Source organism: Agelaius tricolor, unplaced genomic scaffold (assembly GCF_023055355.1).
Source record: "Agelaius tricolor isolate 1412-34295 unplaced genomic scaffold, bAgeTri1.0.p SCAF_3, whole genome shotgun sequence".
In the NCBI taxonomy this organism is placed as follows: domain Eukaryota; kingdom Metazoa; phylum Chordata; class Aves; order Passeriformes; family Icteridae; genus Agelaius; species Agelaius tricolor.
The window spans coordinates 19552047-19573225 of NW_027269263.1; the positions used below are offsets into that span (position 1 = coordinate 19552047).

General features: G+C 46.3%; 2 protein-coding genes across 3 annotated transcripts; one reads left to right on the plus strand and one right to left on the minus strand.

The window, feature by feature from the left end:
- Positions 1-700: 700 nt before the first annotated feature.
- On the minus strand, positions 701-10295 carry ANKRD54 (ankyrin repeat domain 54). Of its 2 annotated transcripts, none has more exons than XM_071422836.1 (8): positions 9983-10295; positions 9629-9676; positions 5218-5316; positions 4717-4788; positions 4265-4312; positions 4026-4150; positions 3099-3206; positions 701-2434 (listed from the first exon to the last, which is right to left on the minus strand). In XM_071422836.1, exons 1-8 carry the CDS (start codon positions 10278-10280, stop codon positions 2360-2362), a joined length of 873 nt encoding a protein of 290 aa, XP_071278937.1. In that variant the 5' UTR covers positions 10281-10295; the 3' UTR covers positions 701-2359. The 2 variants fall into 2 exon arrangements, with proteins under 2 accessions (XP_071278937.1, XP_071278938.1); XM_071422837.1 differs by having other exon boundaries at positions 5218-5311; positions 9983-10121.
- A 183-nt stretch (positions 10296-10478) lies between these two features.
- EIF3L (eukaryotic translation initiation factor 3 subunit L) lies at positions 10479-20091 on the plus strand. The gene is made up of 13 exons (XM_071422830.1): positions 10479-10634; positions 10730-10778; positions 10888-11098; positions 11687-11766; positions 11979-12040; positions 13315-13384; positions 14088-14161; positions 15013-15184; positions 15444-15598; positions 16374-16544; positions 17560-18057; positions 19029-19109; positions 19849-20091. Exons 1-13 carry the CDS (start codon positions 10602-10604, stop codon positions 19885-19887), a joined length of 1695 nt encoding a protein of 564 aa, XP_071278931.1. The 5' UTR covers positions 10479-10601; the 3' UTR covers positions 19888-20091.
- Positions 20092-21179: the final 1088 nt, after the last annotated feature.

Genomic DNA, 21179 nt, shown 5'->3' on the forward strand with positions numbered 1-21179 from the left:
GGGTTTGAGGAGAGCTTGCAAGAGGTGTCTACTTAGAGACAACATCAGCAACTGAAGTAACTGCAGAGATAAAGAGCATTTTAGCCACGTGCTCTTCAGGCACCTTAATGGTCTCCTCAGCAACAAGGCTGCTGAGGGCAGAAGCGCTGGCAGCTGGGTGTACATGGACATCAAGGCTGGGCTGTAAAGATGGGAAGAGACAAGGTGAGTAAAGACTGGGCATGAAGGTCACCTGCTCCTCACATAGGGGCCACGCTGGAAGTTCTCTACCCTGCCCAGATGTCCCTCCCCAGCCCCTCATCCTTGCTGTCTCTTCACAGCACAGCCATTTTATTCAGCATGGGGCAAGGCATGACTTCTGCTACTGGGCAAGGCTGCTTTTCCTCTCTGCAAAATATCTCATCTTGCAGCTTGAAGCACCCCTGCTGGGATTCCCTCTCCTCTGTTTGTACGGTTTCACAGCAACTACATAGATTTTAAATTTGGATTTCTTGGCTGTGGAAGTCAGGATCAGAAAAGGTCAGCCAGCAACCCTGTACTTTGATCTGCAAACAGAGTGGTGATTGAACTCAAACAACTTTGTGTTGTCACTTCTGATTTGAGAGTAGCATTTAGCAAGTCCAGTGCTGTGCATGGGGCCTGGAACAGACATAAAGAAAGAGGAATGGGTCGCTTTGAAAAAGAGAACTTGGCCAAGGAGTCACAAAAGGCTGACAGGATTTTATTGAAGTTGAATATACAAAAAGGTCAGATTGTCTCCCACCCTCTCGGCATCCTTCCCATCCAGCACATCGTAACGAATATGCAAAGTGACAGCTCCAGCCCAGCCATGGGACTGCTGCTCCCAGCTGTGTCCTCCAGCAGCTCACAGATGAACCCATCTAAAAGCCATGCCTATTTCTGGTATCTCAGCTTTGAACAGAAGTCCACTTAGCCTCCTCCTGGACAAGAGGCAGGTATCAGAGAGCATGCTGACCTAAAGATCTCTGAGGAACTCTCCAAACTGTGGTTGCTGTGTATTTAAGGTGAATCTTAATAATAACCTCTTTCAAACCAGTGACTCCCAAGCTGTGGGATAGGTGTGGCTACCAGCACACCATGTTGTGGTACACAGGTGGGAACTCAGATCACTATTGACATGTTCCTATCTCCCTGTTGCTGTTGGTGCCCTATCAATGAGATTTCCTGGATCTCTGCTCCACAACAAAGCAACCTAAATCTTCATTGCTAACCACAGTGGGCAGAAGCGAGAGAGCAGCAGGAGCATCTCCCTGCATCCTTCATAGCTGCATCACTTCAGGTTCCCAGCATAAACCATAATTCGTTTCTCACACTGCACTTAAGGTTCTCCATGACAAGCAAGAGATACAGAATGGCTGAGCAATCCTAGCCCAATACAGCTGAGTGCACAATACCTCCTGTCACAACTGGACCTCTTGCCTGAGACTGCCAGTAACAGGAAATGTTAGTTATGGTGGGGCTTTTTTGCAAGATGTAGGTGCCTGACTAGAACTGCGTTAAGATTGTCACCGTCCTGTCCTTATTCTCGCAACAGGGCAGCTCTGACCTGCTAGCTGGGTATTTTTTGGAAGTGTTACACTGTAATATTTTAGCGCTAACTTGCAGCAGACTTAAAAATGGGTCCAGTGAAAGGTGTTAGTCTAGCCATGAAAAACTTTGTATCCCATTTGTAACCAGACACATTCTCTGCTGTCTGATAGCAGGCAATGGGGAAGGTGAGGATTAAGCCTCATTAAGCTCTGACAAGGCCTCCCTGCATGTTTCTTAAGGCAGAATGTTTGCTCAGCTTCTAGCATGCAGAATTAAATGTGCGTTCTTCTCACAGCACAAAGCCTTCTGCTGTTCAAGGCATTCACTTTCTCCCTCATGCAATTGAGCGGTATGGAGGGGGCAAAAGATGCCTTTTCCAAGCAGGAATGTTCCAAGCTTTTCTGTGATGCTGGCCAGCTGCTGAGTGCACTAGTAAGAGCTGGTAACTGCACATGGCATTGGTCACCACCTACATTGAGCTGATGTACTTAGGAGAAGGCAAACTATCTCTGGAAAGGGTACCCTAATCATCGCCAGCCTCTCTGGTAAAAAGTAGAGCAGCTCTTTTACCCCAAAGTCACAGCTGCAGCGTTCTTGTCTGTTGCCTTTGTTGTGCAAAGCCTGCTGCCTTCCTGTGAGGCAGCTGTGGCAGCACCAACAGGAACAGTCTGAGCACCACTGGAGAGTCAGTCTGGGCAGGAATGGCTGCTGGCAGCAATGTTTAGTCAGTGATCTGAGAAGCAAACTTCAGCTTCCTTTTCTCTCTAAGGCTTCTCCTGCTGCTTCAGGAAGATGATTTGGCAGCCCATTACCTGTTGTCCATCTTCTGCATCTGCAGGCTGAGTGACGTGAAGCTGGCCAGGAGGTCTGTAACCTCATCCACCTGACAGAATACATGGCTATCAGGGAGGGGAATGCAGCTGTGCAGCCACCCAGCCCCACAGAAGAAACCCCCATGCAGCAGGGACCACCCTTGCACTAGAATTGCCAGTAATGCCCACGCTGAACTTATACTAGGACAGGATTCTTTTGGTGCCAAGAATCATGCAGAAGGGCTACTGTCCTCATGATCAAACAAGCCCTAATCTAAGGCAATAGGAGTTTCTCCCCATTCTTCAAGAGGTGATGCTTGACTTCCCTTCTGTATCATTTGGCCAGTCCTTAAAATGCCAGCATGTTGCTACATTACCCAAAACTCAAATATGATATCAGGGCTATTTCCTCAAAGCCTGTTTCTAGGGGCCAGTCTTTTGTAGGAAAAAAACCCCAGGCCCTGCAACCCTGTGCACTTGTGCTGATCCTGGCCTTAAACTGACTGTCCTCAGCCCATCTGATCCTCAGCTTCCCAGCTACTTGGCACTGTGATGCTTTCTGCATTTTGAGTTTTCACCTAAAGGAGTACCATGAGTCATCATGTAACTTGCCCACTTGCCCCAGTGTGAGCAATAACCATGTCTGCAATGCCCCACTGCTCATGCAGTTGCATTCTCCCAAATGCAGGAGTCCCAGTGCAAGGAGGTGAGTCAGAGCAGCTCAATGCTGCCTACCTGCTCCTTTGTGCTAGTCATCTGTAGCCTGGAGCAGAGGTCATCCAGCTGTTCCTTTTGCTCATGCCTCCCCAGACGGTCCAGGTATTCCCGCAACATCTGGATAATCTGAAACAAATGGGCATAAGAAGCAAACATCAGAAAGCTGCACCGGGCTGGAGTGTTTCTACAGGAAAAATTAAATTGCCAAACATACAGCCTTAAAGCTGCAGAACGTGACAGAGTACACGACCCCTAGAGACAAACCCAGGCAAAGCAACTACATGGCACTAATGGCAGCATCAGAGTCCAATGAGTCACCAGTCACAGATGGCTAGCTGTGATCCTTGTGCCGGGTTAAGAACAGGGAAGAGAGATAAGCCCAGCTGAAGCAGCACAAGGTCTAGCCCTGAAAGCACCAAACTTTTCTTTATGGCTAGTCAGCTTCCCTCACTGTGAGGAGCAGGGACTTCTAATTCCAGCAGGATCTGCTCATGCACAGAGGATAAAAATACTTGTGTCTATGTGGCTCCTGAAGTGAGGCCCACACCCCATGCATTTGCAGGCCCAGGAGTGCTTTCCTATTCCATGCCTCTACATACTGGAGCAGGATAGATTGTGTTAGGAATACAGAGAATGTGTACAGCACAGCTACAGCCTCGTGCCTTGTCCCTCTCCTGCCACAAGGCATCTCTTACATCGTGGTTGAAGAAAAGAGTATGCTTCATACAGCCCCAGAATCCACTCAATGCATCCTTAGCTTACCAGAGCCAAGGGAGGCCCTGGAAAAAATTAAAGTAGAGGCTGAGAAAAAGGAAGGTCTCTGAAAATGGAAGTCAAACTCTTCTCACAGCAGTTAAGAGCCTACCGACAGGCATTTAAGTAAAGGGGGCAGGAGGCTGCCAGGGGCTGTACCCCATTACCAGAACATGGGGCTGTTTCTTTTACCTGTTTCACTTCAAGGCGTACAGCCTCCAGGCTGTGGGAGAATCCTTCCTGCAGGATATTCAGCTTTGACTTAGCCAGGTGCAGTGGGGTTCTGCCAGCTCGATCCAAGGCATCAACTCTGGCCCCTGCAAGATGCACGAGCAGGGACAGTGAGGTCTGTCACCAGGATTTGGTGCCCCTGGAGAGTTTCAACTGGTCAGGAAGGGAACAGGCTATAACTGTTATAGAGGAAATGTTACCTCCGCGCAGCAGCGTGGTGATGACAGGAACGTGGTTCGTGCAGGCAGCTGGGGAGGGAAAACACAGGACACACAACTCAGAGGTACAAACAAAAATGAGTTTCTGCTCTAGCAAAGAGCTTACTGCTTCCCAAAGGGCTTCTCTGCCAGAGGAAAGAAGAATGGCCCAAATGCTAAGGTACCCACCCACTCAAGCCTGAGTACTCTATCTGGAACAGATCTTGCACTCCTTGGGGTTGGCAAAGGGAGGGAAATCAATTTTTTCAAACCTTTTCTTTGACTTTAGATCTTTGTGAGGAGTGAATCTAATGAAATGCAGAGTCCCTCCTAGGTCCTTAAATTTGGGGATGCATTCTGTGAGGCACAGGCAAGAGGAAGGTGGAGAGGAAAGGAACAGTAAGGAGGTTCTCACCTCACTTTTCTGCATGCAAAGCTCATTGTGTGGCACTTACCCAAGTGTAAGGGAGTATTGCCCAGCCCATCTCTCTGGTTTGGATCAGCCCCATGGTCCAGAAGCAGTTGGACTAGAAACAAGGAAACAGAGACACATCAGTCCCTTCCCTTTGCCCCACAGGTCCATGTGGCAGCCACCAGGCTGCCCTACAGGTGCTTCTGTTCAGCTCATCAGCTTCCTTACTGAGACAGGGACAGAGGTTTGCACAGCAATGCAGAAGGACCCAGCACAAGGCCATGCAGTGCCACTGCTCCTGGGCTCCCTGATGCAAAGAACTGGGAGGAAGGACACCCTTCCCTCTGCACCAGTACAGTCCTATATCTGGGACTGCTCCCCTTCCAGCAGGCACACATGGCAAATCCTGAGTCCAGAGTTGGCAACTTTGACACAAAAGGAACAGAAAAGAGCAACCTCTGACAGGTGCTGAAGCAAAATAAAGAGCACCGTTCAAAATTCCCACCACAGAGAGGCTGGAAGACAGAACTCCCCCTCCACTCACCAATGTGATCGTTGCCATTGCAGGAGGCAAAGTGCAGGGCTGTCCGGCCTTTGTCGTCCGCAGCACAGGGGTCAGCTCCATCCTCCAGGAGTTGCTGCACTGACAGAACCAAGGAGAAAAAAAGCAGGTAAGCTGGAGGGGCACCTGATCAGAGAGGTGATGCTATCTGCTCTTTTGGGGGTAGAGAAACATGCTGTCAGCTGCTAAGTCAACTGGACTTGAACCAGTTCCCACTAGTATCCTAGCTCAGCAGAACCAGCAGAACCTCCACCCTGTGATTCAGCCTTCACCACCTTCCACACGTTGCCATGAAAGATAAGCCAACAGCTCTAATGGCTAAAGATCCACCTAGCCACATTTCCAAGTTCCGAGGACAATCAGCAGCAAATACCTACAGAAGAATACAAAAGGATAGGAAGGACATGAGGCTAACTCTTGGCTTTAGTCAGCTGCGTCTCAGGCACTTCCCAAGCTGGAATTAGCATCCTGTGCTTACTACAACAGCTCCATAGGCTTTCCCTGTGGATTTACACAGTTATTTTCTGCACCTGTGTAAACTTTTGACGTCAACGTGGACCCATGGTCAGAAGTTTCACAGTGTAAGCACAGGTAGTGAGAAAAGCCACTTCTTCACACCTGTTCTGATTATGCTCTTTCCTAATCAATGGTGGCTACAGTTTGGGAAGCAGGAAGGGGAATGCACCGACCTGCCAAGAGCCGAGCAAAGAGATCAGTAAAGGGTGGAAAGATTAGGGGCATAAAAATAGCACCTACACAACATGTGTTAGGGGCATCTGTAAGGGCTGTTACTTCTGCTGTTTTGAGATCACCCTGATATACTACCTGGTGTGTAAAATAGAGCTCATTCCATAGCTGTTAAAAATACTGACAGGTTCACTACATTTTGAGTTCTTTAAACAGCATATTCTAGAACAGTCGAGATCGTTTCAGGCCACTGAAAGTCACCATTCATCTCAGCTTCCAGAAAGTGAATTACAGCCACCTTTGAATCTCTTCCAGTACACATCCTACTTCAAGTGGGGTACAGAACTGAAAAGAACACCTAAAAACATGGAAGTGGTGTTAACATGGAATGTTTGATACTTCAGAAGAAAGAATGGGAAACTGACAGTGCCCCAGTGAGAACCATATAGGAACAATTTAGCTACTCTTCCCCTGAACCAAGTAGGAATGACATAACCTCTCCACCCAGTGCCACCACAGGAAACAGCAAAGATGTTTACTTGTTGATGAAAAATAAATTAATCATAGCACACTTCCTCAAGTTGCAGAGTAAACAAGAGACAAGAGGACTGTAAACATGGGAACCTGTCTATCAAATCCAATGTGGATTGAAACCAAGACTTCCATAAAACTGCATTCTTTCATCTTCCTGTTGGAAATTATATAACTTTTTAATATTTTTAGTTAGTGATTTTAATTAACTTTTAAATTAATTGCTTTAGTTAATCATAACCTGTATATGCAATTATAAAGCGTGTGATTCCTAAATTATTCTTAGCCAGTATTTAGCAAAGCTGTCATAACATACTTTTGTAGGAACACAGCCTGGGGAAACTACTGGAACTTTAACTTTTGAAGAACTGATTCTGATATGCTTCAATGAACAAAACCAGAGAAAGATGTATGGTTGAGGTTGGACATGTGGAATGTAGAATTTATGGACCACAAGGACTTTGCAGAAACCAGAAGATAAAGAAGGGACTAACAAAGACTCAGTGTATGTGTTGGAAAATCCCTACCAGAGGAAAAAGATACTAAAACAACTGAAAATATGGACTAACTAGCATGAGAAGTGAGAAGTCAATAACCCACAGAGGACAGAGTACTAATTAATAAGAGAGAATTATGTAATTTATAACCAACAAACATTAATTTCTTTGTTTGCTAAAAAGTATAAATAAGTGAAGAAGCTTTATATCTGTGTCTAAGTGGAGGCCAGAATTTGTGAGCCACACAAATCCCTCCTGGCCAACAACAAAGTAACATCTTACACACTAACACTAAAAAGAAAGTGTTAGAGGGGTTTATTTACCCCAACAATTTTGAAGGATTTGGTAACAATTTACTGGTGACCCAGGTGAGACAACACATTTGATGTTCCACAGACATACAGGAACAAGGACTTTGGTGCACACTGACAGACTTTTTTCAGGGAATTTTTTCAATCCTCTGATCCAGGTGAGTTCAAGGCAAAAAGCCCTGGGACTTTATTAAGACATTACTGAAGGTTTTAAAAGGTATACCTAATCATAAGCTTGCACTCTCTAACATATTAAGAGTTAAGAAAGTGATGATATAATTGGCTATTTCCTATTAAAAGTTAGTGTAAAACTCTGTAAGTGAATATTAATGGAATTGTGTTTGAGTCCCGCTGCCTAGCTGGAAAACTGTATTTGTAAAACTATATAAGTGACTAACAAAAGGTGTGGTTTGAGTCTTCACCCTCTGCTTTGCCCACAGATTAGTCAGACAGTGCTGCTTGCGCAAAGAGCCACGCTGTGGAAGGGCTTTGCCCAGATATTGCTGTGTTTATTAAAGCCTATGGTATCTGTTAGTGCTGGAAAATGCAAGTGTGTGGTAATGTGAGTGTGTCATAAGTATAAATTGAGTTTGTATGAAAATTCGTTGGCTGTAAGAGTGTTGAAGCCGTTGTACGTGAATTTTAGGATATTTGGTGTGTACTAAGTGTTTGGGTTTGGGAAATGTAAATTGTCAAAGCAAGGCTCGTTTGCTCAGAGCTCTCTGCTGGCGCTAGCTCAGCGGCTGCTACTGCTCCAGCGACTGAATTGTATTGGTGTGCACAGAGCGCTCTCTCGTGTCCGTTTTAGTCATTGCTGGAATCCTGATTTACTGTGGGCTTCCCTTCTTCTTCTCGAGCCCAGGAAGAGGGGAACACCCAAATGTTCACCTTTAGGTTGTATTTTGCAGCACTGGAAAGAATTTAAAAGCAATTCTTTAACTTGTACACAGGTAATAGAATATTGTATTCTCTGGTGGCTAGATTATCTATTAGATAATCAAGAAAAATGGCCAGTTCATGGTATTTTACACCAAAATGGTATTTTAGAATTGATGTTATGTTGCCAAAAGAAAGAGAAATGGAATAGTACTTCAAGCAGTGATGAGACAAGTAGCCAAAGATAAACACAGAGAAACACATTGGGGAGCAGAAGCTATTAGAGATAACTTGAAACATCAAGTAATTAGTGTAAAAAAACCAGGAATCTAAAGTGTAGTCAGCAAGTGTAAAATATGTTTGCAACACAATCCACATCCAAGGATGTGCCCTACAGAGCACATCCTTGAGGGACTACAAAAAGAGGAAACTGTCCTGGAGTTTACAGGCAAACAGATTTTTCTGAGTTACCTTGACAAGAGGGATATTGATAACCTATTGGCCTTAGCTGACACATTTTTTGGATAGCTGCTTGCACCAACAAAGCAAGAGAAGTCACCAAGGTATTGTTAAAAGAGATAATACCCCAATTTGGAATGAATGATCTATGATATCTTATTACAAAACACAAACAAAATTTTTGTATTTTAATGGCTTAAGTTTTGCTAGATACCCAATGATTTAAGTGGAAGTAATCTTAAAGGAAAATTAAGATCACTTCCAAAGGGGGGAATTGTCAGAAATGTCAGAACTTTTTAGTAATTTTAGTTAATGGCTTTAATTACCTTTTAAGTTGATAAGTTGATTTTTTAGTCATTTATTTATTTATTATATATTTATTAATTATAAATAGTGTGTTATTCTTTTATTACTCTCAGCCAGCACCTAGCAAAGTTGTCATTAAGTTATTTTTGTAGGAATACAGATTGCAAAAACTACTAAAACTTTTAAGTTTTGATAAACTAACTCTGATATGCTTCAATTACCAAAGCCTGAGAGAGAAAGATGTAGTGTTGAGATTGAACATCAGGAAAGCAGAATTTATGGACCATAAGGGAATTTTGCAGAAACCAGAAGAGTCCAGCTCTGGCCCTGGTTCTAATCTACTGGGTCATGCTGCCTCATTATACAGGGTATGGCTTAGATAACTGTAACGTTTCCACCTAAATCAAAACATTATTCTCTTGCTGCTAACAACTGGGCAAGAGAACATACCAAAACAGCCAGGACAGTGCAGTGCTGCTTTAGCTCCAAGCAGATGGAAAACTAACACTATGAACCAGGCGCAGTGGAAAAGTGAACACAATAAACAGCCCCACTCTGCTCAGAGAACAAAAGCTGGGCTTTAAAAAAGCATTTTCTAGATCTGAAGCATCCAAAGCATCCTGTCCACAAACCATCTGCACTCACTTCCTCCTCTCCAAAAGTAAGAGACCGAGAGACACTGCCTTTCCAAGAAGAGGTCCCAAGTGGGACTGACAGAAGCCTTACCTGTGTCCAAATCATTGCTATTGGCAGCTTCACGCAGCCTTTTCAGAGCTATGGAGGAAAGAAAGCAATTACTGGAAAGCACCGAGGAAAAAGGCACGTTTCCCTACTGAAACATTCCATCCCGGAGCACAAGTGCGGGGCCAAATCACGCTGGTAGCGGCTCCAGAGAACGGGAAGCAGATCAAGGCACCAGGTAAGGATGGTTCTCCCCGTCTCCTCCCGAACCGCCCACTCCTGACGGGCACACTCCCCTGGCAGCACCAGGGGCTTCCCCAGCCGCGCACCGAACAGAGCCCACCTCCCTCCCGCAGCCCGTGCGGAGCCGGCCGCAGGAGGGGCTGTTCCGCCGCTCACCGTGCGCCTCCTTGCCCGTGGGCCCCAGCCGGCGGTGGAGGCGGGCGGCCCTGCGCAGGCGGCGGGCCGGGATCTTGCCCGCGGGCTCCTCCCGCTGCCACAGGACGTGCAGGTAACCGAGGGGTGCGCCCGGTCCCAGTGGCGGCAGCGCGATGCGCGGCTGTGGCTCCGACTCGGGCCCCGGCCCCGGCTCTGACTCCGGTTCCGGTTCGGGCCCCGCGCCGGGCGCCCCGTCAGCCCCACCACCGCCCTCCATCTCGTCACGGCCCGGGCCGCGGAGAGGGCAGGGCGTCGCCATGGCAACGGGGCGGACCGCGTCCTCTCGACCAATGAAAGGAGACACAACCCATGCATGCAGCCAATGGGGAGGAAGCGGATAGGAAAGAGACGGGGCGGGAAGTGGAGGCTGTGGGCAGGAGAGCCTGACGGGCAGTTGTTTTCTCCAATCAGAAAGAGGAGGAGGCCACGGCCGGCCCGTGGCGGCTCAGCAGGCTGAAGACAGGCAGTTGCTTTAGCCAATAGAAAGGCTCAGCCGCCTCCCCGCCCGCCCCGCCCCTGCGCCCGCGCCGCGCCAGTCCCGCGTTTCCGGCCGGAGCCCTTTCCGTGCCGTGCCGCCGCCATGGCCTACCCGGGGGAGGACTACGACAACGAGGTACGGCCGGGGCGCCGGGGGCGCGGGGGTCGGGTCTGGGTCCGGGTCCGGGTCCGGGCTGTTCGCGGGGACTCACTGCCGCCCTCTCCTCATAGGCTGCCTATGACCCCTACGCGTACTCCAACGACTATGATATGCACACGGGTGAGTGTGAGGGCCCCACGCGCGCCCCGGGCCCGCCTGCGCCCCGCCGGCTCTGTGGGGCCGGGCCGGGCCGTGCGGCCGCTGCCTCACTGCTCCTCTTTCTCCGCAGGAGACCCCAAGCAGGACCTGGCCTACGAACGCCAGTACGAACAGCAGACCTACCAGGTGATCCCCGAAGTGATCAAAAACTTCATCCAGTATTTTCACAAGACGGTGTCAGATCTCATTGACCAGAAGGTGTACGAGCTCCAGGCCAGCCGTGTTTCCAGTGATGTTATTGACCAGAAGGTGTACGAGATCCAGGACATTTATGAGAACAGGTACAATACTATTCTTCAGCAGATGGAAATCGCTATTTTAACTGTGATGCTGTTAAAAGGAAGGGCTCACTACCTCTGCTGTTTCAAACTTGGGCTTTCTCTGAAACAGGTTTGGTTTGTTTACTGTGGGAAAAAAATTCCTAGGTATTTTCAGCCCATGAGACCAATGTGAGTATACACGAGTTGTGATCTGTCTGAAGGGAGATGTCAGCACTGGCCTAACAGGAAGGGAGGCTGCAGAGCGGGCAGTGGTGCTAGTCAGGCAGTTTGCACAAAGCTGTCAGGTGTAGCTTTTGTGTCCCTTCCCAACAGCTATGTCTATTCCTGCTTGTAGCTGTGTCAGCTTGACATAAAGGGAATGTGAAAGTAACATACATGTTTGTTTTGTGCCTGGGAGATAAAGTGAAGTCTCACTGCTTAGTTTGTGATTCTCATAATTTGCTTCAACATTGGACTTACGAATAGGGGTATGTTGTGCCCTCAGCTTTCACCAAGTCCAAGGCCTCTCTCTGTTGTCATCTCTGACTCCAGCACTGTCATACTGAGTGAGATGTGGCTTTTCATACCACATGTGTGTCTGTTTTTCAGCTGGACAAAACTGACAGAAAGGTTTTTTAAGAACACTCCATGGCCAGAGGCTGAGGCCATTGCTCCTCAGGTTGGAAATGGTGAGTCTTCCACTTTCCCTTGGGTTCTCAGGGAGAGAAGGAACTGAATCCCTCCTGATCCTGAGTTGGCAGGTGCACAAAGTTGTTGCTGCCTGAGTCAGTCGCCTTTGTTCACTCTGGCAGCTCCTTCAGCAGATGCCTGGCAAGAAGTCAGACTTGAGCAAAGTGTCTTTTTGCGGCTTGCTAATGTTCTCTTCTGTGGTCTTTTCCAGATGCAGTTTTCCTGATCCTGTACAAGGAGCTGTACTACAGGCACATCTATGCAAAAGTCAGCGTGAGTGCTGGCCCTGTGTCTTCTTGTGGGTTTCATGCTGTCTTCTCTGTGCCAGCAAACTTGACAAGTCTTGCGGCCACTACAGTATCAGTGGTCCCCTAATCTTTGCAAGGCAAAATTGGGTGGGTTTGTGAGCTCTAAGTCACATTGATTTTAGGGAAGCTTAAAATTCTTGCTTTTGTTAGTTTAGTAAGGATTCACTGATTGCTGAAAAGCAAGAAAGACTTGATTGTCTATTTGAGGCTCATTAGCTGTCCAAGCTTGGCGGTGATGAGTGTACAGGTTTCTCTGGTAGCTCAGATGAATCAGGAGACTGGATCTGAGTGTTCAGGAGTCTCTTTGTTGCTAACAGTAAATGTAATGGTTAGTGAGTAAGGGAAGAAGGGGGTGTTGGAAGGTAACTGAATTTTCCTTTTTATTGCTTGTGTGTGGTTCTTTGTGGCTCCTCTTCAAATGAGCAGGCAGTGAGAAGGGGTGTCACAAGAGGAAGGTGCATTATTTGTCATGAATAACCTCACATGGAATCAGAGTGCCTTGTGAAAAGGGAAATGTGGATAGCATAAAGGATGGAGAAGAAGGAAATGAAAGGAATAATGCTCTGTGAAACAAAACAAGCTGCCTTTTTTAAAGCCTCTTTAATCAGTGAGAAAGTTGTAGTACTTTGTTCTTAAAGAAAAAAATCTCAACAGATGCATGACTTAATGGGTGAAAAAGTAATACCTGCAGTTTTACTGTGTACCAGAGGGTGGAGAAATGGGCACTGTTAAAAGGCTGCTGTGTTAACCCAAGCCAGGCTTCAGCAGGAGAAACTGGTTTCTCAGGCTGTGCTGTTAGTGGTTCTCAGACTCAGTGTCTCCAGCTGAAACAAGAGCCAGTAGGTCAAGTGTTTAGAAATGATGTCCAGAAACAGAATTGTTGATCTATTAAGAATTCTCATGAGCAGAGAAGTAAGGAAAGCTGGTGAAGGTAATGGGAAATTCTTGAATCTGAACAGCAGAGGGGAACAGGGAAGGTTAAATGCAGAATATTCACAGGAGGTTTGACATCGTGGGAGAAGCTGTCTGTCTAGGAAAAGTCATCCCTGTTTTGTGGGACAACAGTGCTACAATGTCTGTTTTTCTGGGTGATGTTGGTGGGTGTGCTGGTTGAATACTGCCTCTAGCACTCCTGAACTAGACCTTCTACTACTGTGATTGTCCTTCTTACGCTGTTGCCCATGAGCTCCCTCCTGCCCTGCTTGATTTGAAGCAGACTCTGCTGACTTCTCTTTGCAGGGGGGGCCCACACTGGAGCAGAGATTTGAGTCCTATTACAATTACTGCAATCTCTTCAACTACATCCTCAGTGAGTTGCTGCAATTAATTTCTGGTTTGTGAGTTTTGGAGAGAACGATCAGATGGAGAGGGAAGAGCTGAAGAAAGGGTCAGGATAACTGCAACATGTTTGTTTATAAATAATAGAGAGAAAGGTAGTCTGTAAGCTCTCTGCACGTTTGAGTTTGTTGAATGAAGAGCAATTTATATCCATGGATTTAAAACCACAAAAAGCAGAAATAGTTTCCAGTGCTTTCTGAAGTACTGTAAAGAATAAAACTTATTTAGATTTCTGTCTTGCTGAGAACTGCTCCATCTATCTTTATTAAAAAGTGAAATGAAACAGTAAGCTAAAGAAAACCTGCAGTGTTTCATGACTGTTTACTGTTGTTCACTCCCCTTGGAGCAAATGTTAGTGTTTGTGACTCCTTGCCAAGCCTCATGTGGAGAATGGATCAGTTAGGATAAACCCCTGCAGTCTCTGTGCAGCTTCTGAGAGCTGATGCTGCTGAACAGTCACACTCCAGTGATTAACCGTGTGCATGTTCATAGTCTTTGAAAGTGAAGGCAGTTGAGGTAGTCAAAGCTGCATCTCAGCCTTACTGAAAGCTTCATTCATCTGCTGCTCCATCTCCCATTTCAGGGAAATTCTTATGTTCTTTAATTTGTCTGTTCCTCCAGTTCTGACAATGTTCTTGCTGAAGGTGTTAACCCTCTCATCTGTTCTCCTGCAGATGCTGATGGCCCTGCTCCTCTGGAACTGCCCAACCAGTGGCTCTGGGATATCATTGATGAATTCATATACCAGGTATGTGATTATAAAACCGGGCCATTTTGCGGTGGCCTTGCCTTTATTAGTTGTATAAATTTTCCATCTCTTCCCTTGTTGTGATTTCCATAACAAGGAAATCCATGGCAGGTTGAAAATCTTTGGTAATCACCGTTACTCTTTTGTTACCAGGTGGATGAAGTAGTAGTAAATGTACAGATTTTTAAGTTACAAGGCGCTCTTTTGGGAGTCCTGAACTTTTGTGCCTATTTCTCTTTCAGAACAAAATTTCTCTTAGTCAGTAGGGCCTTTATGTGTGCACCTGATTTGAAATAAGCTGTGGTCAGAGATGGTGTTAAGCTGTGGTTAAGAAATATTTTTCCACTTACTGTTCTGAGTGCAGCAGTACAGATGTGAAATGCTATTGGTTTTTCTCTTTAGAGAATATATTCCCTTCTCTGTAACTTTTTATTATAGAGCTGCCTGGAATTCATTGAGTGTTGTCTGGTCAATCTTGAGAACAAAAAGGATGTGTGCATTTAAGGGGAAAAGATGCATGTATGCAAACGCGTCTTATAATTTGGTCATTCTTCTTTCTACCAGACAGCAAATTTGTGTTTAGTTGCCTTTCCTAATTGTTTAAGAGATCCTTTACTGCTTCGGTCTGTCTCCTGGCCTTTACCCTCTGTACTGTATAATTCTTTTAGGTGCTTTGAAGGTGGTATAATGTGCCATTTTGATTTCCATGTGATCTCATGTGAAACTTTTTTTTTCCATGCAACTTGTAATTTCTTGTAATGCATTTGTGTGAGCAAATTGTTAGCTTAGTGCACTTACCTGAGCATCTCTACACAAGCTGCTCATCACTGAATCTCTGCTTTTTCCTGTAGTTCCAGTCTTTCAGCCAGTACCGCTGTAAAACAGCCAAGAAGTCTGAAGAGGAAATTGATTTCCTTCGTTCCAACCCCAAGATCTGGAATGTCCACAGTGTCCTTAATGTGCTGCACTCTCTGGTCGACAAATCCAACATTAACCGACAGCTGGAGGTCTATACAAGTGGAGGTGAGCTTTGGGAGGTGCCAAGCAGCACTGGTGTCTGTGCTGCCTTGCTTTGATTTGACTCAAGCTCCTTAACTTTGTTTGGGAGATGGATCAAACCCATAATCAGTGGATGGATTGGCTGGGAACTGGTTCTGTTGGCCTTAGGTGAGAAGTACCAGTGATTACATTTCAGGCCTTGCTCCCTTTGCTTTAAACAGAAAATATTGAAAGGGAAGCTTGCTTCCTTGGAGGATGGCATTGTGGTTCCTTTTTTCCCTAGGTGACCCTGAAAGTGTGGCTGGTGAATATGGGCGCCACTCCCTGTACAAGATGCTGGGCTACTTCAGCCTGGTTGGGCTGCTGCGTCTGCACTCTCTGCTGGGAGATTACTACCAAGCCATCAAGGTGCTGGAGAACATTGAGCTCAACAAGAAGGTAATACAACATGTTTTAACTCTTCTTTTGCAGTCTTCTAAATGCCTATGTTGAAGCATGCTGGTGAAAAATTGCTGTACTGAATCTTCCAGCTGAGGAACTGTTTGTATCTGCTGTAGTTGTCAGGAGTTTGTGGCTGGGCACAGCTGGAGCTTTGGCATTAAATCAAGCCATATGATAATGCCTGATGCTCTTGCAGCACAATTGCCCAGTTTTTTAGGAGGTTTGCTGTGTTGTGCAATGCAGTGTTGCTACAGAGAATACTGCTGGAACTACAAGTGGTAGTGTAGTGGTAACTACCTGAACACACCATTCTTACTTTTGCCAGTGGCTCTTTCTTGTATTTTTGACTTCTATTCTCACTGTTTCTGCTCCCACCTGGGCTGTTTTTGCCTTAGAATTGAATGCTGCTTGTGGCTAATAAAAGCTCAGCTGCAATGGGTTTGGGCCAAGACTTGGCACAGATCTACATATGTGCTGTCTGGCACAGGATGTGGAGTGAAACAGGGGGAAAGGGAACTGAGCAGAGCAGTGTTAGGCACAGAGCAGGAGTCCTCTCCTTGCAGGAAGCTGAAACTGGAAAACATAGGAAATGGGATGATCTAATAAAACAGTGAGGAAGCTGCTGCAGGGATGGGTGGAAGGTGAAGTGTACTCAATTAACCCTTTCCTTTCTGTATTTGGGATGGGATTGAAAGCAGAGGTGGCTGAATTGTGGCCAACAAGCAGTGTGGATTGCTTCCCCTAACATAGCATGTTACTCCTTCCTTCTCAGAGCATGTACTCTCGGGTGCCTGAGTGCCAGGTGACCACCTATTACTATGTGGGCTTTGCTTACCTTATGATGCGGCGTTACCAGGATGCCATCCGTGTGTTTGCCAACATCCTCCTCTACATCCAGAGGACAAAGAGCATGTTTCAGAGGACGACCTACAAGTATGAGATGGTAAGAGATAGAATAGACTACACTTCACTTCCCCAAAGAAAAAAACACTGTCTTCTTTCCTGTCCCTCCTCTATCACCTGGTAGCTTGTGTCTAATAGTTCAGCTTTATTATCCTGGACTTTGCTAGTGATGATGACTGGGGATCCTCTGAACTCCTTTGCCATGGGTGACAATATTTTCTCTTAGCTATGTTACAGGTTACTTTGGGTGTTCCCCATACTGTTGTCCCAGATCCATCTGCACTCTAGCTCTAGGCGGGGTTGTTAATGAGTATGAGCTGCTGATGATACTCTTGTTGATGCTTCCTTCTTCAGACTTAGTTGTGTTTCTAGTCCAGTGCTGCACTTCAGGTTGCTGCCATTGTCAGATGAATTTCCATGATCTGATAGTCATTCAAAGACATGGCTGTAGCAAAGCTCCTTTCTCTTTTTACCTAAGCTGTCTTACCTCCTGATTTTGGTGCCTGTTTTACCTGCTGTCTCCTTTTTATCCTTATGATTAATTCCTAACTCTTTGTTTAGCCAAATCCCGCCAGTCTTAATTCCACAACACTTCAAAAAGTTGGTTATGTCTGTTTCAGCCACACAGCTGTCCATTTAATCCCACACTCATATAAATCTTCTTTCTCAGTCTTTTCTTCACTGACCTCCCTGACAACTGTCCCTTGCCAAAAGATGGTTGTTAAACTATCTGTCTTCCCTTCTCTGCATGTTCTTGTACCAAAACAGTCAAACATGTTTCTGGCCCTCTGGGTTCTGTGTGGCTCTGGATGCATTTACTCTGCACCTTCCTCTTGCCCACCCTCTCTTTTATTTCTAAGAGCCTTGGTGTGTGGTTCATCCATTTGCTTTGCCCAGAGGCACTGCTTCTTTGTGCTGTCACCCTTGAGCATTAGGACCATCAGTGCTTTGTGTAAAGGATCTTCCTCTACAAAGTGCAGCTGCCAGCTCCCTTGGGCACCCTAAAGCCTGAGCACACCGTGGTGTTGACAAGGTCTCTCTCCTCTCTTTGTCAGATCAACAAGCAGAACGAGCAGATGCACGCGCTGCTGGCCATCGCGCTCACCATGTACCCCATGCGCATCGATGAGAGCATCCACCTGCAGCTGCGCGAGAAGTACGGCGACAAGATGCTGCGCATGCAGAAGGGCGACGCCCAGGTCTATGAGGAGCTCTTCAGCTACGCTTGCCCCAAGTTCCTCTCCCCTGTGGTGCCCAATTATGACAACGTGCACCCCAACTACCACAAGGAGCCCTTCCTGCAGCAGCTCAAGGTCTTTGCTGATGAAGTTCAGCAGCAGGCCCAGCTCTCGACCATCCGTAGCTTCCTCAAGCTCTACACCACCATGCCTGTGGCGAAGCTGGCCGGCTTCTTAGACCTCACAGAGCAGGAGTTCCGTATCCAGCTGCTTGTCTTCAAGCACAAGATGAAGAACCTGGTATGGACCAGTGGCATATCTGCCCTGGATGGAGAGTTCCAGTCTGCCTCTGAGGTTGACTTCTATATTGACAAGGTTGGTATCTGCCACTTACTGGCCGGGAAATTCTTTCACCCAGGAAATTTTGGATTGGCAGCACCTAGTTTTGTTCCATTCTGTGGGAGACATTCCTTCTTCCTTGCCATTTATAGAGCTTGCCTGCCCACGATGCAGTTCTAGCCCCGCATGAAAAGAGTGTCAGTGGAAGAAGAGTGATGGAATATCACAGGCAGCTTTGTCAGTCAACATACCTAGAAAACAAACACTTCCCCAGGACAGAGGGAGCTGCTTTTCAGTGTTCTGGGAGGTGCTAATTGAGTGACAGATAGTGCTGCTATTTGTGTGTCCGGTGGGATTGTCCTTCTGGTGTCCCCCACATCTCTCCTTTGTTTGACAAAGCAGAGATGTTGCTTGGTCATGTTACAGGTCTGCTTTGCATTGGAACAGCATTTAGTTGTGGCTGCTCTAGGAGGAATCTAAACACAAGGTGTGGAGCTGTCACCATCTGCCCTGGAGCTCCAGCAGCAGGAAGCATAGCAACGAGTCTTGTAGAACTGTAGTCAAAGAAGACAGCAGTAGCCATTAGGTTTCTTGCTAGGAAGGAGATCAGGTTACTCTGTGTTCTTGGTCCTTGTAGCAGACCTCTTCTTGCAAGGTGTCATGCCATGTCTCAGCCCAGCTGTCGTGGCATATAGCATGACTGAAAAGAGGGAAGCACGAACTGGGTTTGGAACTGTCAAACTGCTGCAAGGAAGACAAAACCAGTGTGTAAGAATGTGGGAAGCAAATACAGTGTGAATGGGGGCCCATCCCAGACAAAGGTATGAGGGAAGGCAGCCCAAGGAGAGCTAGATGGGTGCTGTGGGACTAGCACAGGTCAGGTATGTGTGGTGCCGAACCATGGCTGGGGTGAAGCCCCTTAGGTTGATCTTTATGTTTGGCAGTTCTTGCTGTCTCCCTGCTAGTAGCATGGTCCTTTTCCTAATCTCATCCTGTTCTCTTCCCAGGACATGATCCATATTGCAGACACAAAGGTCGCTCGACGCTACGGGGACTTCTTCATCCGCCAGATCCACAAGTTTGAGGAGGTGAGGCCTGGGCAGGAGAGCTGTGTAGCTCTGTAGGAAACATGGGGCAGTCACTGGGCTGTGCAGGCCCTCGAGGGTCCACATTTGTGTGAGACAGCTTTGTAATTCCATGCTGGACTTAGCCCTGGCTCTGCAAGGCACTAGGCAAAGGCAGATGTTCTAAGCAGCAGCTGCTGGCCTTTGAGGAATGGTATGTTTTTGTGAGAAGTACTCAGTTGAGCCACAGTGGAAAAGGAGGAGAGTTTTACTATTCAGGAATGCTGATTCCATTGTCTCTAGATAAATGTGTCCCTGTCAGTAACACAACCAAAATCCTATCTCTAACTTCATAACTATAGCTCTAGAAAATGGCCTCAGAGATTTCTGGAGCATAGATGGCTTCAACATTGAGCTTGGCCAAGAGGTGACATTCTGTTTCCACTCTCTGCCGGGGGAGGTTGTTCTGCACTGGAAACTCAGAGGGCAAAATTCTGAGATTTGGGGACTTAACTGAGGGTTGTGATACTGCTGCTACAAGTTTGCATCCTCTCTTCTCCCCACATCTTCCTCTGCTAGCTTGGAAAGGAGAGAGTTCTACTTATTCCCCTTTTGCTTGACACACGGTGAGAGCTCAAGAGCTCTCTTGTCAGAGAGTTGGAGAGGAAGGAGTTAAGAGGCCTTGGATAAGGTCTGCTGAGGGGAGCAGCAGTGTGTATCAATCACTGTGTATTTTTCTGACCTTTGCTTTCTCTAATTCCAGCTGAACCGAACATTGAAGAAGATGGGCCAGAGACCCTAATGTGGATGCACTGCAGGCCTGGGCAGAGAAGTGGGTGGGAGAGATTATTCTCTGTGTCGAGGGAGGGGAGCTCAGAGTTCTGGCATTTCTGGAATCTCCTGTGACTCAGAAGGTATTTTGTATTTAAATATGCAGATTTGTTTGGCTCAAACTATCCTACAAAGGACAAGGCATCTAATAAATTAGTGGAATTTTCCTGATGAACATTTGTACTCATTTATTTTTCCTCTGTATAAGAATATAACTGCATCTGGAGACATGGGCAGCTGCTCTTGGCTTGGTGCTCTTGTTGGTCCACGTTGCAGGTAACAATAGGGAGCAGATCTGTTTAGGTGCTCTGTACATTCACCCTGCACAGCAAATGGGAAAGGCTGATTGACAGGAAAAAATGAGCTGTTCTACAGTGTCTTCACAGGATTTTGGAAAGATGTAAGCTAATGCTGTTCCTTTAGCTTTTACCCCATACAGTGAATAGACCTGAGTTGTAGTTACATTCTTAGGTTACTTTTTTGCCTTTCCTCCCCTCTATTTTATTTTAGTTGCTATGGAGTAGAAATGCTCCAAAGTGAATTGTCATGTTTTTAAAGGAGAGGGGAGAATTTTTGTAAACATTGAACCAATATTAACTAGTCATCTGATGAAATGTCCTTGCTGGAGGATGTGTTTTATTTCAGCAGAAGTGATGCCCGAGACCTGGCCCTTAATTAAATTGAGTTCAGTTTCTCTGGAAAACCCCCTAAGGGCCTTTAATTTATTAAAACCCTTTAAATGCAAATTTTCCCTGCTCTCCAGCTGCAAATTTGTAGTGCTTTGAAAAAAGGGGGAAAAAGTTGAAAAACAAGTCAAGGACCTGCAAGTATTGGGGAAGAGAATGCAAAGAATGAATCACATCCCTCCACAGCCTCTCTCCTTTTGCCATCTTTAAATAGTTTGGTGTTTGAGTGGTAGAAACAGGTGGAAGAGGAAAACCTGCATGTGTAATAGAAAGCTACACAAAGTGTGTTTCAGATACACCATCTGCCTCTTTGTACCTCTCCCTCTCATTCCTTTCCAGAGAGGTGTCCTAGCTGTCCAGTTTGGCTCTGTGTATGATTCTGTTTAAACAAAGGGAATAATTAGCCTTTGTTGGATTATATTCTGTGTTTGAATGAGGGTCAGGTTTCCAGTGTCCTAGATACTGCTCAAAAGTAAACTCTGTTTCCCATCACAAAGTAACTCAGGCAGTACAGGCAACACAGTGAAATTAAAAGAGCAATTCCTGTTGGCTGCCTAGCTGCTGGAGTTGGTGTTAT

Bases quoted from the DNA above. Each gene is read 5' to 3' on its own strand.
- ANKRD54 (XM_071422836.1), bottom strand. From the start codon at position 10,280: ATGGCGACGCCCTGCCCTCTCCGCGGCCCGGGCCGTGACGAGATGGAG. The intron at 5,317-9,628 runs GTAAGGCTTCTG...TGGTTCTGTCAG, and splicing joins TAGCAATGATTTGGACACAG to TGCAGCAACTCCTGGAGGAT. The intron at 2,435-3,098 runs GTAGGCAGCATT...GTATTCTGTCAG, and splicing joins TGACTAGCACAAAGGAGCAG to GTGGATGAGGTTACAGACCT.
- EIF3L (XM_071422830.1), top strand. From the start codon at position 10,602: ATGGCCTACCCGGGGGAGGACTACGACAACGAG. The intron at 10,779-10,887 runs GTGAGTGTGAGG...CTTTCTCCGCAG, and splicing joins CGACTATGATATGCACACGG to GAGACCCCAAGCAGGACCTG. The intron at 16,545-17,559 runs GTAAGAGATAGA...TCTCTTTGTCAG, and splicing joins CGACCTACAAGTATGAGATG to ATCAACAAGCAGAACGAGCA.